The 15,157-nt window shown below is 49.3% G+C and overlaps 1 protein-coding gene and 1 long non-coding RNA gene across 5 annotated transcripts in view; one reads left to right on the forward strand and one right to left on the reverse strand.

Moving 5' to 3' along the window:
• Positions 1 to 4,067: 4,067 nt before the first annotated feature.
• LOC310837330 (tigger transposable element-derived protein 1-like) lies at positions 4,068 to 15,000 on the reverse strand. 4 transcript variants are annotated; one of them, XR_014560501.1, is made up of 6 exons: positions 14,636 to 14,999; positions 14,033 to 14,106; positions 12,596 to 12,670; positions 10,135 to 11,905; positions 8,199 to 8,473; positions 6,429 to 6,565 (listed from the first exon to the last, which is right to left on the reverse strand). XR_014560501.1 is itself a non-coding variant. In XM_083723735.1 (5 exons), exons 2-5 carry the CDS (start codon positions 14,064 to 14,066, stop codon positions 4,665 to 4,667), a joined length of 2,241 nt encoding a protein of 746 aa, XP_083579861.1. In that variant the 5' UTR covers positions 14,067 to 14,106; positions 14,636 to 15,000; the 3' UTR covers positions 4,068 to 4,664. The 4 variants fall into 4 exon arrangements, 3 of the variants coding, with proteins under 3 accessions (XP_083579861.1, XP_083579862.1, XP_083579863.1); XM_083723735.1 differs by lacking the exon at positions 10,135 to 11,905 and having other exon boundaries at positions 4,068 to 6,565; positions 8,243 to 8,473; positions 14,636 to 15,000; XM_083723737.1 differs by lacking the exon at positions 6,429 to 6,565 and having other exon boundaries at positions 8,442 to 8,529.
• LOC310838273 overlaps positions 6,573 to 15,157 on the forward strand; it is a 46,891-nt gene continuing 38,306 nt past the window's right edge. Inside the window, exon 1 of the long non-coding RNA XR_014560878.1 lies at positions 6,573 to 7,181. This is a non-coding gene — a long non-coding RNA (uncharacterized lncRNA). The remainder of the gene's footprint in view (positions 7,182 to 15,157) is intronic.

Consider the following 15,157-nt stretch of genomic DNA (forward strand, 5'->3'; position numbering starts at 1 on the left):
GGGAAACAGGGTGGTTGGTAGACCAGCAGCAGCCATGGTCTATTTCTCTGGTTCAGACCCTCTAAACCAGGGTTTCCCAAACTTGGGTCTCTTACTGATTTTAGACTACCATTCCCACCATCCCTGGCCACTGGTCCTATTAGCTAGGGATGATGGGAGTTGTAGTCCAAAAATAGCTGAAGACTCAATTTCGGTAAACCCTGCTCTAGACCCATCTCATGGTTAAGAGGCTTCCTGGTCAAGGAGACGATGTTTCTATAAACAATAGCAACACCCCTGCCTCAACCCCCTAGTCTAGCCTGGTGCAGTATGGAAAAAGCAATGGGCACAGCTGGGTAAAAGCAGGTCCACCCAGCTCACTCACTTAAGTCTTAGCCAGATCAGCCTGGTCATCCACAAACAAGTTATGAATGAGCATGGTTTTATTACAGACTGATCTGACAATCAGCACCACCAGACCAGAGGGCCCTGCAGATATGCCACCAATAACTTCTGGTGGACTGAGAATGCTGGAACAAGGAACGGAGGCCAAACACCTTGTGTAGAACCGAATGGCAAAAAGGTTTTAGAGGGTCTGTGAACGCCATCTTGGTAGTCAAGATCACCCTGAGACTAATTGTTTTTTTGCTGCAATAATGAGCTCACCACATATGTTTAAGCTCTTGCTTTGGTATAAAGGTAAAGGACCCCTGCACAGTCATAGGTGACTATGGGGTTGCGGCACTCTTGCTTTCAGGCTGAGGGAGCTGGTGTTTGCCCACAGCTTTCCGGGTCATGTGGCCAGCAGGACTAAACTGCTTCTGGCACAACAGGACACCGTGACGGAAGCCAGAGCACATAGAAACGCTGTCTACCTTCCCGCCGCAGCGGTACCTATTTATCTACTTGCACTGGTGTGCTTTCGAAATGCTAGATTGGCTGAAGCTGGGACAGAGCAACAGGAGCTAACCATTGTTGTGCAGATTCAAACCGCAGACCTTCCAATCAGCAAGCCCAAGAGGCTCAGTGGTTTAGACCACAGCACTCCCTGCATCCCTTTCGCTCTTGCTTGGATGCTATGCTTATCTGTTGGCTTCAGATGCTGGGGCCTAGGGATGGGAGTTGTCAGCGCAGTTTGGAGGCCGGCTACCTATCTCTTTATAGACAGGTGGGCTTAATTAGCCACTGGACGTAAGATATTTTCTGCATAATGCTTAACATATTAACTCTTGTGGACAGTTATGGCAAATGCTTGCTGTTTCGTTGTTCGGCCTGAGTCTGTAAAAGCAGCAAGGTCTCTGGCATTGCATTTTAACTCTGCACCTTCTCATAAATTAATCACTCTAGTGTTTCTGACATCCTTCTTTGAAACCCTTGACGAAACTTCTTTAAGGTTTTGGTGTGTGTTTTTTAACCTAACGTCAACATTTAAGCAAGCCTTTATGGATTTTCCGCTTCCTTTAAAAAAAAAAAAAATCCCATCATTCCGTGTCTTCTCTTTTTATTTTCTTCACAGTTTAGAAATTCCACCCCTCCCCCGCAAAAAATCCCCAACCTCATCAGCATCAATAACAAGTAGCCAGTTTTACACTCGATACAAAAACAAAAAACCAACACCACAAACAATAATATTAATAATACCAACAATAAAAAGGATGTTGTGTGTGTGAAAAGATGCTCGTCAACATTTTGATTTGCTGAAATGCACAATTCATGAGTACCATGAACTGTGAAGCCTTTTGAACTTGGTAGAGTTGGGAGGCTTTTTCCCAGCGGAGATCTCTTAATGCAATGTACATAATTTTTTTTTCTTTGCCCCAGATGCAGATAGCTTCAAGTCAACGGCAGTAATGTTCTCCAGGTTGGAGATGGCAGAGATGTCTGGAGACAAGGCACATAATTTGCTTCCTGCCTCTGTCCTTTCAGCAGCAACCGGTCAAACACAATCCGTTGTATTTTTGGTCTCCGCAAGTATGAAAACACTACAGACCCTTCCCACCCCCCACCCCAAGCAGCACATCTTCCATGTTTCCTTTCTACAGATGCACCATAATATTAACAGCACCGATTTGATGATAACAGTGTGAGAGGTCTGCCTTTCCCAGCAGCACGAAGCCCCCCCCCCCCAAGCAAGAAAATACAAAGATAAAAGCGAAGCCAGTCTGGTGTTAGGAACACCATGGAAGGCAAATCTACATTAAAGTGGTTTTGAACCGTCAGGGTGCCCCATCCCAGGAATTGTAGTTTGGCAAGGGTACTTTGTTATGAGAAATTTTCAGGAAAATTTAGGCTTTGGCCTGGTCTCCTCATGTGGTGGGGAAATGAGACTGAAGTGTGAGCTGTACCACTTCCTAAAACACACACACACAAAAACACAACTAGTGTATAAGGAGAAAGTTTCTAACTCACCTTTCCTTCTGTTGCATTCTAACAGCTAGAAATCCCTCAGATAGGTGTGCATTTTTAAAAAAACTGTCATTCCCCTCTCATAAGATGAAGCGTACAATCTCAGAACTCGACTATATTGTATGTTTTCTCTTCATGTTTTCTGCTTGTGTCAACGAGACCTTCCTTGGGGAGCAGAAAATGGCTACTAAAGCAATCCAAACCACTGATGTAGATATTGCCAAACTGAAGAGGCATCAGATGCAGATGGTGGAAAGGCCAAATGGAATGAGATACATATGTGCTAATGGGTGCAATCCTATGAAAACTTATCTGGGCTGAGGAAACCTGAAGCCCTCTAGAGGCTATTGGACTACAACTCCCATCGCCCACGATAAATTGGCCATGTTGGCTGGCGAGCTCATGGGAGTTGCAGTACAACAGCCTCTGGAGGGCCGCAAACTCCCCACCTTGCCTTACATGGAAGTAAGCCCACTGAACTCACTGCGGATTGTATCCAAGTAAATATGCATGGAATCAGGCAGGATGAAGAAGAGAGATGAAGAGTTGGAGGTAGCAGAATTGGGGAAAGGAAGAGGCAGAAGACTGCAAATTGCAGAATAAAACCATCAGGGTAGACGCAGGATTATACAGCCCATCCCCAGCAGCTGCACCCTAATCCAGACAGGTGTTTGACAATCTTTTAATCCAGATTAATCCAGGTATATATATTTTTAATCCCAGTTTCTAAGACCCCCATCTACACGATACATTTAAAGCAGTATCACACCACGTTGAACAATCATGGCTCCCCCCCCCCCAAAAAAAAAAGAATCCTGGGAATTGTAGTTCGTTAAGGGTGCTGAGACCCCTATTCCCCTCTCAGAGCTACAATTCCCAGAGTTGCTTAACGATCAGTTGTCCTTTCCAGGACTCTGGAAATCTTAGTTCTGTGAGAGGAACAGGGGTCTCCTGATGACTCTCAACACTTAACAAATTACAGTTCTCAGGTTCTTTTGGGGAAACCATGGCTGTTTAAAAGGGTTTAAATGGATGGTGCAAACAGGGACCTTTTTCATGAAAGCTGAAGCTACTTAGAATCACTATTCCAGACTTCAAAAGGTAGCCTGAATATACGCCGGCTGCCTTTTAACAAACCTTGAACTCACAGTCCTTTCTCCTGCCTTCCATGCTGCTTCTACATTGTGGGACCTCTCTACAGTCTCGATTAATCAGGAGTATCACCCCTCCCGTTCTTTAAATGCAGTTTAGAATCATAGAAGAATCCAATCCTCCTCCTTTTCAAGCTTAAAAAAACCCCTTGTGTGAATGAATCTTATGGTGCAAGCTCATCTGCATTACGTTGTGTCAACCTTTGCCAATCTGGTATCCTCCAGATATTTTGGACTACACTATATTTTTGCTGGCTGGAGCTGATGGGAGTTGTAGTCCAAAACTTCTGAAGATCACCGAGAAGGCTGGATTCGTTCGTGAACAGGAGGAATGAGAAGTACAGGACGAAAGGGTGTGTGGGCAGCAGGGCAAGGGCGAATAACCTTTGACCCTCTGAATGTGACTGAATTCCAGCTCCCATTAGGCCCCCACCCCTGCAGGAGACAACCCACCATTTCACTAACTCGCTTTCATGATCACAGAGCCCCAAACACAACCGGATAGCTCAGCTGGCAGAGCAGCAGACAGTGGTTCAACTTTTGCAGTCCTCCCGTCGTTTCAGTCCACAGAGCAGTGTTCGTGCAAGAGGGTGGTGGGTCTGAAGTTCTGAATGGTCCCTCCTATTAAAAAGACCTTCACGTCAAGCCAAAAGCTGCTTGCAGACCGTGCAATTTAAGACACTCAGGTTCAGAGGGGAAACTTCCTTCTCACAGTGCAGTCTCACTCGTCGCTGGCTCCCTTCAGTGGCATCATTCATCGCAGGCAAGGGGAAGAAACTTGCCTACGATGAGGGATGCTCACCAGATGAGCAGATGATCCAGGTTCAAGCCAAAGCAATTGTAACGGGGCATGACGTGCTGCTGGTTTAACCAGGGAAGCGGAATGAGAACAGAGCTGGGATGAATGAGAGGCCATTGGATGGAAAAGGAGAGCACCAGGCAAGAAATGGAGACATACCACACATCTGAAGTGCACACACCCCTCCGCAAAAAATCCTAGAATTGTTGTTTGGACACAGGGAGAGAGAGCTACAGTTCCCAGCACTCTTGACAAACTACAGTTCTTAGGATTCTTTGGGGGGAAGCTTTCCACATATGGTGTGTGTGCGGCTGTAGGACGGGCAGGATTTAGTTGATCAGGGATGAAGCCTGGGCCCCACCGGGGGAAGGGGAAGAGAAGGACGAGTGGGAAAAGCCTCGAGAGGGAAAAGACAGAGACCAGGGCAGGTCCAAAGAAGGGATCGGGAGGGACGAGATAGAAGAGGGGAAGGAAGGCAGGGCAGGCAGGGGCCCAGGCGAAGCGAAGGAGGCTGAAAAGGCCGAGGCAGGCAGGGGAGCGGCAGGTTTGGAAGAGCTGGCGGCCAGCAGTGTGGTGTGGGCCATGCCAGCGCTGCCGGCCGAGGCCTTGCCATTGCTGTGGGTGCGCTGGTGCCGGTTGAGGTGGGAGCTGCGGCTGAAGCACTTGCCGCAGACGCCGCACTTGTAGGGTTTCTCCCCGGTGTGGGTGCGCTGGTGGATGGTGAGCTCGGAGCGCTGGATGAAGGCCTTGCCGCACTCCCCGCAGGCGTAGGGCTTCTCGCCCAGGTGGGTGCGCTGGTGCGTCAGCAGGTTGGAGCTGACGCTGAAGCACTTGCCGCAGGCGTCGCAGCGGTACGGCTTCTCGCCCGTGTGCATCCGCCGGTGGATGGTCAAGTCCGACCTCTGGATGAAGGCCTTGCCACAGTCGGCGCAGGAGAACGGCTTCTCTCCAGTGTGGATGCGCTGGTGCTTCACCAGCGCCGAGCGCTGGGCGAAAGCTTTCCCGCAATCCTCGCACTTGAAGGGCTTCTCGGCCGGCGGCTGCAGCGAGAGCGGCGGCATTTTGCCCAGGCTCTTCCCGCAGTCCAGGCAGTGGCTGCTGCGCGTGAAGCGTCCCTTGGCGCCGCCGCACAGAGGGTGTTTCAAACCCGTTTTGCTGCCCGCCCCAAGAAGGAACCCCTTGATGTGTTCTGGGCAGCGGTGGGCGGCCGCAGCAGCCGCCTGGGCTTGGTGGACCCTCTGGTGCCGGTCGAGATGGGAGCTGACGGAGAAGCCGCGCCCGCACTGCGCACAGGTGTAAGGGCGCTCGCCCGTGTGCACCCGCTGGTGCCGCTCCAAGTCGGAGCGCTGGATGAAGCGCTTGCTGCAGTCGCCGCAGGGGAAAGGGCGCTCGCCCGTGTGGATGCGCTGGTGCTGCGCCAGGTTGGAGCTGCGGCTGAAGCGCTTGCCGCAGGCGCCACACTGATAAGGACGCTCCCCGGAGTGAGTCTTGCGGTGCTTGGAGAGCGCCGAGCGCTGCCCAAAACATTTCCCGCAATCGGGGCAGCGGTGGGTGGCCGGGGCGGTGGCTGCGGGGGGCTCCTCCTCCCGGAGGCCGTGGCGGTGGGTGCGGCGGTGGCGGTCGAGGTGGGAGCTGACGGAGAAGCGTTTGCCGCAGTCGCGGCAGGCGTAGGGCCGCTCTCCCGTGTGCACGCGCTGGTGGCGCTCCAGGTCAGATTTCTGGGTGAAGGCCTTGCCACAGGCAGCGCAGGGGAAGGGGCGCTCGCCCGTGTGCACCCGGCGGTGCTGAGCCAGGTTGGAGCTGCGGTTGAAGCGCTTGCCGCAAGCCGTGCACGGGTAGGGCTTCTCGCCCGAGTGGATCTTCTGGTGCTTGGCCAGGATGGAGCGCTGACGGAAACAGCGCCCGCACTCGCCGCATTGGTGAGGCCTCTCCGGGGTCGGGGTGCTGTGGCCTCGCCCACTGCCGCTCGCGTTGCTCTTCCCGCACTCCACGCACACTCCCGGCCTTTCCTGCCGGTCTTGGAGCTTCTTGGGAGCCTTGGCCTCCGGCGGACAGATCGCTGGAACTCGCGGCAGCTGCCCCTCCTCCAGGTCCAGCTGGCACCGACCACCGCTGGCTTCTTCTGCCTCGTCTGGGCTGTTGGATCTCCCCGTTGACGGGGAACCCGGCGGCTCTGCCTTCTCCAGGCTGATTTCCCCCTGAAGTGGCTCCTCTTCGTTCTCCTCAGCAGCTGTCATTTCGTTGGGGGGGAAAGAGACAAGTTGTCATGGAGCTGTTAGTGTGGGATGTATCTTCACTGTAGCAGTCAAATGCAGCATTTCCTGTTTCCTAGAGTGAATACACAGGGGAGTGTAGCTCCAGACAGGGAGAACTTCCTGTCACACCTGGTCTGGAGCATCCTTCCCATGTGTGACCAGGTAGATGGGTGTGACCCTAGCAGACCCTATAAACGGACTAGTCACGCAGCTTCCTCTTTTGACTTTCTCTTTTGGCCCTTTGGCTTTTTGCTGCTCTTCCACTGGTTCTTAGCCAGCAGCACATGGCTCATCCTTACAGAGGATGAAAGCCACAAGGTAGAAAGTCTGAGGCCTAGCTCAGACTTCTTTTTCTCTACAACTGTAACTGTACCTACAAACCAAAGCCTGCCTTCAGGACCATACCGTGAACTGAATGTAAGTAAACTTTACCATTACTTTTTAAAGAAGACTGTCATGTCATTCTTGTAGGACTTGCCGATCAGAAGGTCGGCGGTTCGAATCCCCGCAACGGGGTGAGCTCCCGTTGCTCGGTCCCTGCTCCTGCCAACCTAGGAGTTTGAAAGCACGCCAGTGCAAGTAGATAAATAGGTACCGCTCTGGCGGGAAGGTAAACGGTGTTTCTGTGTGCTGTTCTGGTTCGCCAGAAGCGGCTTAGTCATGCTGGCCACATGACCCAGAAGCTGTACGCCGGCTCCCTCAGCCAATAAAGCGAGATGAGCACCGCAACCCCAGAGTCAGCCACGACTGAACCTAATGGTCAGGGGTCCCTTTACCTTTACATTTAAAGGGAAAATTTACTAGAAACAATCCAATCTGGACGAGCCAGACTAAACTGCTCAACTTCTATGATTCTAACGAATTCAAGAACTTGCTTCCGGGAATGTGCTTTGCTACTATCTCACTAGCGTGAGTGAGGAAGGATAATATTTAATCAATGTATCTTCTCCTACTATCCACAACATTCCCACCATCAGGCAAGGAATGTCTGGAGTGAAGCATGACCTCTTTATCATCAGAGGTACGCTTACAAGTTAGGAAACAGCATGTCCATCAGTCTTAGGGATCTCAGCTACCCCTAGTTTTGCACCCAATGAGGCAGCTGCTGCAATAGAGAGGCCCGCCCCCCACCTCAACTGATATATCTCCCTATCTGAGCTGCATGCAAGAAGGCGAAGACTTGGCCTGCACCTAGCCTGATTCTGCTCCTCACATTTCACCCCTCATCTGATCCTGGGGGAAGGTAAGGAAGCCAGTGTGGTGTAGTGATTAAGGTCTCAGACTAAGACCTAGGAGACCAGGGTTCAAATCCCCACTCGGCCATTAAGCTCATTGTGTGACTTTGGGCCAGTCACTGTCTCTCGGCCTAGCCTACCTCACAGGGTTGTTGTGGAGCTTGAACTGAGAGGCGGAACCATTTATGTAAATGCCATACATAAAAGATGATTAAACAGAAGTCGCTTGGAGACCCTTTGGGTGCCTGGTAAGTTTAATAAAGAATACTCAATCTATCAAACAGGTTCAGGGGGAATGCAGTAAGCCCAAGATGGCCCTGCCAGCCTCACTGAGCTGAGTTTTGTTCTTATTTCTTAGGAGTTTCACACACACCCTGTTTTACCGGCACAGCAGCTCGTGCCACGAGCCGCGCCCACCTTCATCCTTGGGGCTTTTTGGCGCCTTCTTCCGGGCTTTCCGCTTCCCTTCCTGGCTCTGCTCCTTCACCAGCTCCCGCAACATCTTCTCCACCTGGTTCCTGCCGGCTGTCTGCAGAATGAGGCCCAGCTGCCGGCGGAGGTCAGCATTCATCCCACTTTCGCTGGGGCCAGCTGCCGTTGAATCGTGCATCGGGGTCTGTTCTGCTTGGCCCTGATCGGGCTCTACGTCTACACCACGGGGGGACAAAATGGGACGCTGATCAGGCTGGGGTGCCCAGTCAGGGCTGCCAACCAAACAGGACCATGTCTTAATGGCGGGTTGATATACAGGAAATGAGCTTTTTACAGCATGGAGGTGAACAATGGTTAACGTCTGTGCACCAAGCCACTTTAAAAAAGCACAGTTACAGACGCTGACTTCAAAAGAGGCAAAACTGTCCCCGGTGTCAGCCTGGAGCAAGACCAACAGAATAATGGGGAGTTCTTGCTCATTCTTGCCGTAATACGGTGGTACCTCGGGTTAAGAACTTAATTTGTTCTTAACCTGAAACTGTTCTTAACCTGAGGTACCACTTTAGCAGGGCCTCCCACTGCACAATTTCTTTTCTCATCCTGAAGCAAAGTTCTTAACCCAAGGTACTATTTCTGGTTTAGCGGAGTCTGTAACCTGAAGCGTCTGTAACCCGAGGTACCACTGTATTAAACTGGTACAGCTCCCATGCCAATGAACGGACCTGAATTTTCTTTTCTTTTTTATTTAAGAATCAAAAAAAATCCACCCTTCTGTTTTAGGATCAGCGCTCACACACACACACACACACACACACACACACGTGTGTGTGCATATATATATGTGTGTGTGTGTGTGTGTGTGTGTGTGTGTGTGTGTGTGTGTGTGGTTTTTTATTTTTAAAAAATAGCAGAATAAAATAGTATATATATAGTGGGGTTTTTTTGTTTTTTTAATAGCAGAATAAAATAGTAAACACAATAGAAACAGAGTAGAAACAGAGACAGATAATGCAGGTGAAAGCAGCTCAAAAGCAAGGGCACAGATGCTTAAAAAAAGAGGCTGGTGTGCAGGTGGATTAGCAAAATAAAAGGGCTTTCAAGACAGGTCAGTTTCTTCTGCATTCTGCAATATAACACTGAAACAATAACAGCATATAAATGGTGGGTTCATGCTGGACTGTGCAAACGTCATCCTGCTTATTTATTGACTTATGTATTAGATTTATAACTGGTTGTTCTGCCACGCTTCCCCAAGATTACTGCATTACAGTGGAACCTCGATTTTCAAACGTAATCCATTCCGGAAGGCCATTCAGGTTCGGAAACCGAGGTGCAGTTTCCCATAGAAAGCAATGCAAAATGAATCAATCCGTTCCAGACCTTTAAAATCTCCACCCCCATCATTCTGCCCAGACGCTGTGGTCCAGCGCTGAGGGCCTTCTGGCAGTTCCCTCATTGCAAGAAGCAAAGCTACAGGGAACCGGGCAGAGGGCCTTCTCGGTAGTGGCGCCTGCCCTGTGGAACGCCCATCCCACCAGATGTCAAAAAGAAAATCAACTACCTGACATTCAGAAGACATCTTAAGGCAGCCCTGTTCAGGGAAGTTTTAATGTGTGACCTCTTAGTTTATTTTTGGCCTTTGTGGAAGCCACCCAGAGTGGCTGGGGAAACCCAGCCAAATGGGCGGGGTACAAATAATAAATTATTATTATTATTATTATTATTATTATTATTATTATTATTACCCCTAATACAGCAATTTAACTTGAATTTTGCTATCTAATGATACACAATGAAAACAATAAACACATTAAACTGTATTGTAAAACCAATAATAAATAAACACAACGCAGATGATAAATGTAATTTTTTCTTACCTGCAATGATGGGGTTTTTGGGGGGGGTCCTTCTTCAATAATCACTGTGGGTTACTCCTCTCCTGCGTTTCCTTGATTTTTTTTACACCACTGACACCTGGTTCAGACTCACTGGATCTTTTCCTCGCTAACCATTTTACAATGGACATTTGCTCTTCTTCCCGACGTTTCAAAATCTGTCTGAAGTGAGACATCGCATGATCATTGAAAGTGCTCGTGGCGTGACTCACAGCGGCTTTATCGGGGTGATATTTTTCAACAAAAACTTGCAGATCAGCCCATTTTGCACACATGTCTTCGATCAGTGCGGTAGGAACACTTTCTCTTCTCTCCTCCTCCTGCAAAAACAATTCCTCAGCTGCCGCCTGTTGTTGCTCCATCAGAACGTTTCGAAGTTCTTCTGTGGTGAGCTCCATCTTGTGCTCCTCCACTAACTCTTCCACATCATCCCGACTCACTTCCAAGCCCATGGACTTCCCCAGAGACACAATCTCCTCAACAATAAGAGCATCCTCTTCAACGTCCTCAGGTACGCGGTCCGGGACAGCTTCTGGCCACAATTTCTTCCAGGCTGACTTCAGTGTTCTTTGAGACACGTCCCTCCATGCTTTGTCTATGAGATGTAAGCCATGTAGGATACTGAAATGGTTCTTCCAGAACTCTCTGAGGGTCAGGCCTGTGTCTGAGGTCACCTCAAAGCACCTTTGGAACAGGGCTCGGTTGTAAAGCTTCTTAAAATTAGATATGATCTGCTGGTCCATGGGCTGGATGAGAGAAGTCGTGTTGGGGGGCAAAAACTTGACACTGATGAAGCTGAACTCTTCCACCAACTCGCCTTCCAAGCTTGGAGGGTGAGCTGGAGCGTTATCCACAACAAGCAAGCACTTCAGGGGAAGATGTTTGTCTCGGAGGTATTTTTTCACGCTTGGCCCAAACACTTCATGAACCCACTCGATAAAAAACTGCCTGGTTACCCAAGCTTTGCTGTTTGCCCTCCACATCACATGCAATTTGCTTCTCATGACGTTGTTTTTCTTAAATACCCTGGGGTTTACAGAATGGTAGACCAGCAATGGCTTCAACTTAAAATCTCCACTTGCATTCGCACAAAATAAAAGGGAAAGTCTGTCTTTCATGGGCTTGTGCCCTGGCCATAATTCCTCCTCCTTTCTTATGTAGGTCCTCTTTGGCATTCTTTTCCAAAAGAGGCCTGTCTCATCACAGTTGAAAACTTGCTGCGGAAGGAAACCCTCAGCCTTAACGTAATCTTTAAATTCCAAAACAAATCGGTCGGCATTTCCTTTGTCGGCAGCTTTGCCGTGTCTCACCACACTGTGAATGCCACTCCTCCTCTTAAAATTATCAAGCCACCCTCTACTTGCCTTGAAAATACAACTCTCAGCACTTGTTCCAGGGGTGTTTTGGGTGAGGTCGGCATACAACTGTAAAGCTTTTTCACAAATTACGTTCTCAGAAATGTGGTCACCGGCCAACAGTTTTTCATTTATCCATATGGTAAGCCATTTTTCCACTTCTTCAATTGTCTGTGTTCTTTGTCTTGCAAGTGTTTCAACGTCTCTTGCGACATCAGCTCCTCCAACGCCTCCTTTATTTTTTAAGATGCTACCAATTGTAGATTCGGCCATACCAAACTGCGTTGTCGGACGACATACAGGGACACCACTTGCGTGTTTGGAAATATTTTCCTTCTCCACCGCTGTTGTTGTTCTGTCCATGGTTCTCTTGGCTTCTTCGCAGCTTCTTTCCATTTCTCACACCACACCAAATAAGCATAAAATAAAATAAAAATAAAATAAGCCAAATACTGTGGTACCTCGGTTTTCTCACACCAAATAAGCATAAAATAAAATAAGCCAAATCATAAGCCAAATAATAATAAGCCAACTACATAGCGCCAAATATCATCTCCATTTTCCGCGGTTGCTCAGGACGCAACAGCTGACACTCAGCGGAGGCCACGTGGCACGTTCGATTTCCGAAGCGCCTTTGAAAACCAAAGCATTTACTTCCAGGTTTTCGACGTCCGAAAACCGAATTGTTCGGCAGCCGAGACGTTCGAAAACCGAGGTTTGACTGTGTCCCCTTCCCGAGGGGCACTCTTGCAGTACATGATGTGTGTTACGGCTGGGCAACATATCGCCAAAGGCCAGTTTGAAGCCAGTATCGTGAGACTGGCTTCATAATTTTGACCTGGCAATATATCGCGCATCATGGTACTTGCTTGCATGTGTGCGTGCTATGCAAAAATCACGACGCAGGAAAAAAAGACACGTGAAGCCAGCCAATTCCTCCACATAGCTCCATCCTTATTTCAGACTTCGTGATCTATTATGTTTTGCTGGTGATTTTTTTTTTTTTTTTGCAATGCTGAAAAGCAAGTATCGCGCAGCCCTAGTGGGTGGGTGGGTACCGCCAGATGCCTTCTTCCATGCCAACTTACCAGGGACAAGTCCTCTCCTCCTGTGGGACTCAGCGAAAGCTGTGATCCGGGGCCAACTGATGGCGATCTCCTCCGCTGTGGAGACAGAAAGAGAAGGGGCAAGTCAGAGGAAGTGGAGAGATGCTCCCAAGATTAGAGCAGCGCATAAAGGGGTCAGTCCAGGGCTAAGTCCGTTGGAGAGAGTGGCCATATGGCCTAGTGTGCGGAGCACAAGCTATGCATGCCTAGGGCTGCCATATGCCTTAGGCTCAACAACTTTCAGGGAGTCCTGGTTTTTACTTTCTGCAGTATGGCAACCCTATGCATGCAGAAGTTCCTGGGTCCAAGCCCCTGGCATGCCTAGTTAAGTTGGTCCCATAGCACGATGTAGGGAAGAGCTTCTGCTAGAAGCAGTAGAATGCACTGCTAGCCAAAACAGAGGATAGAGTCTTTGGATTTTCCTTTAGATAGATGGTTCGGTCAAGTAATGTTTATTCTCATCTCCGAGAAACTGACTTACAAAGTATTATAAATTAAGGACATATCAACGTGCAGCAAAACCTACGCATTTTGCCTCCATTTGGCAACCATTTGTTACTTGTACAATAGGCCAAGCACAGGGGTGGCAAGTCTCGATGAAATATGGCTATATTTGGTATATTTCATAGAATCATAGAATTGTAGTCCAAGCTCTTGAAATGCAGGAATCTCAGCTAAAGCATCTGACAGATGACCATCCAACCTCAGCTTAAAATCCGCAACTGGAGGTACCACCGTACTTGTTTTTAACTGGTTTTCCAACTGATAGTTTTATTCTTTTTTTAAACCGCTTTGCTGTTTTACTACAATCAAGCAGTACAGTCATACCCTGGAAGTTGAACGAAATCCGTTCCAGAAGTCTGTTCGACTTCTGAAAACATTCAACAACCAAGGTGTGGCTTCCGATTGGCTGCAGGAAGCTCCTGCAGCCAATTGGAAGCTGCGGAACCTGCATCGGATGTTTGGGTTCCAAAGAACATTCGCAAACTGGAACACTCACTTCCGGGCTTGTGGCGTTCGGGAGCCAAAATGTTTGACTTGCAAGGCATTCGGGATCCAAGGTATGACTGTATATAAATCTTGTGGAATGAATGACTGAACAAATGAATGAATAAATAAATAAATAGCTCAACTAAAGGTCTGCTGTGTTTGGCATGATGGTGCCTTTCACCTTTCACCCCAAAGGAATTCTGATTAGGGGGCATGGCAATACAGACCAGCCTTCCCCCAATCTGGTACCTTCCAGATATTTTGGACTATAGTTCCCATCAGTCCCAGCCAGTGGTTCGGGACTGATGGGACTTATAGTCCACAGCATCAAAGAAGGATGGGAGACACTAGTTTGGGGTAAGATGACGTAGACAGTATGTCAGCATCTTGATATCTAACCCAAAAAAAAGCATGGAAATGGCTACTTACCCAGTGAGATAACGTTGTCGTAGTTCTCCTGCATGATTTTGGTCACCAGGCGCTTCAGCAGATGTGGGAAACCCCTGAAATGACAGACAACCGTCCTCCGCACTTAAACATGTGGTAGGACTGAGGAATGCAGAGGAGTTAATCAGGTTCCTCTAGGCCTAGGGCTTGGGCAGTCTTTGTAGGATGAGAGACCAAGGGCAGAGGGGCTGGTCGGTGCACGACTTGTCAGAACTCAAAGACTCAAATCCCAACATTTGGTGCACTTTGTTTATTTCTTGTATTGGCATTTATATCCCGCCTCTCCTCCAAGGAGCTCCTGGCAGCGTATGGGTTTTATTGTTGTTAGCCGCTCTGAGCCCGGCTTCGGCTGGGGAGGGCGGGATATAAATAAAATATTATAATTATGTAGTTCTCTTCCTTCCCCGTTTAGTCTCACAACAACAGCCCTGTGGAGTAGGCCAGGCTGAGAGAGAGACAGGGACTGTTCCCAAGTCACCCAGCAAGACTCATGGCCCCTCGGAACTGGCTCCTATGTCTATGACTTCAAACAGAGGCCTGGCCCTCTTCCAACCTTGAAGCGCCATTGAATTATAGGGGACTTACTCTCAAAGGAAGTGCGGGGAGAGACTGCAGCCCGGCTCCATCCTTGCCGATTCTGCTCCCGCCTTTTCGGAGCCTCTCCCCGGAGAGACTGCAAGCGTGGCTTGCTTGCTTGTTCCTTTCTAGAGCTCGGCCTTGCTTTGCAATGCCCTGCAGTTTCCAGGTTGCCTGCTCCTCCTTCTCCTCTCCGGGAGCGCAGTAGCGGCGGCGTTTGCGGCCCGATCTAGCCTCCTACTCCTGGGATCGGGTTGCAAAGTGGGCCGTGCAGGCAGCTTCCGCTGCAGCTTGCAGGGGGCGGGGTGGGGAGGCCTCACGGACGCCCAGGTCACTATGGATGCAGCAGCAGCTGCCGCTTGCTGACCCAGGAAGCTCAACCCCGGATGCAGCCGGAGGAAAGGAGGGGAGAAGACAGCAGCCTCCATGGCTGAGAAGCAGCAGCCAGAGCCCTCTGCTGGATCCTCAGAAAGGATCAGGAGAAGATCATGGCCACTGGTCCCATCACCTTCTGGCAAATAGAAGGGGAAG

Source organism: Podarcis gaigeae (assembly GCF_964106915.1).
Source record: "Podarcis gaigeae genome assembly, chromosome: 2".
In the NCBI taxonomy this organism is placed as follows: domain Eukaryota; kingdom Metazoa; phylum Chordata; class Lepidosauria; order Squamata; family Lacertidae; genus Podarcis; species Podarcis gaigeae.

What these genes read in the sequence shown, in the direction of transcription:
- LOC310837330 (XM_083723735.1), bottom strand. Translation starts at nt 14,066, where the DNA reads ATGCAGGAGAACTACGACAACGTTATCTCACTGG. An exon ending in CGACAACGTTATCTCACTGG is followed by an intron (nt 12,671 to 14,032) that starts GTAAGTAGCCAT and finishes CTGTCTCCACAG; the next exon opens with CGGAGGAGATCGCCATCAGT. An exon ending in AAAAAGCCCCAAGGATGAAG is followed by an intron (nt 6,566 to 8,242) that starts GTGGGCGCGGCT and finishes ACGAAATGACAG; the next exon opens with CTGCTGAGGAGAACGAAGAG.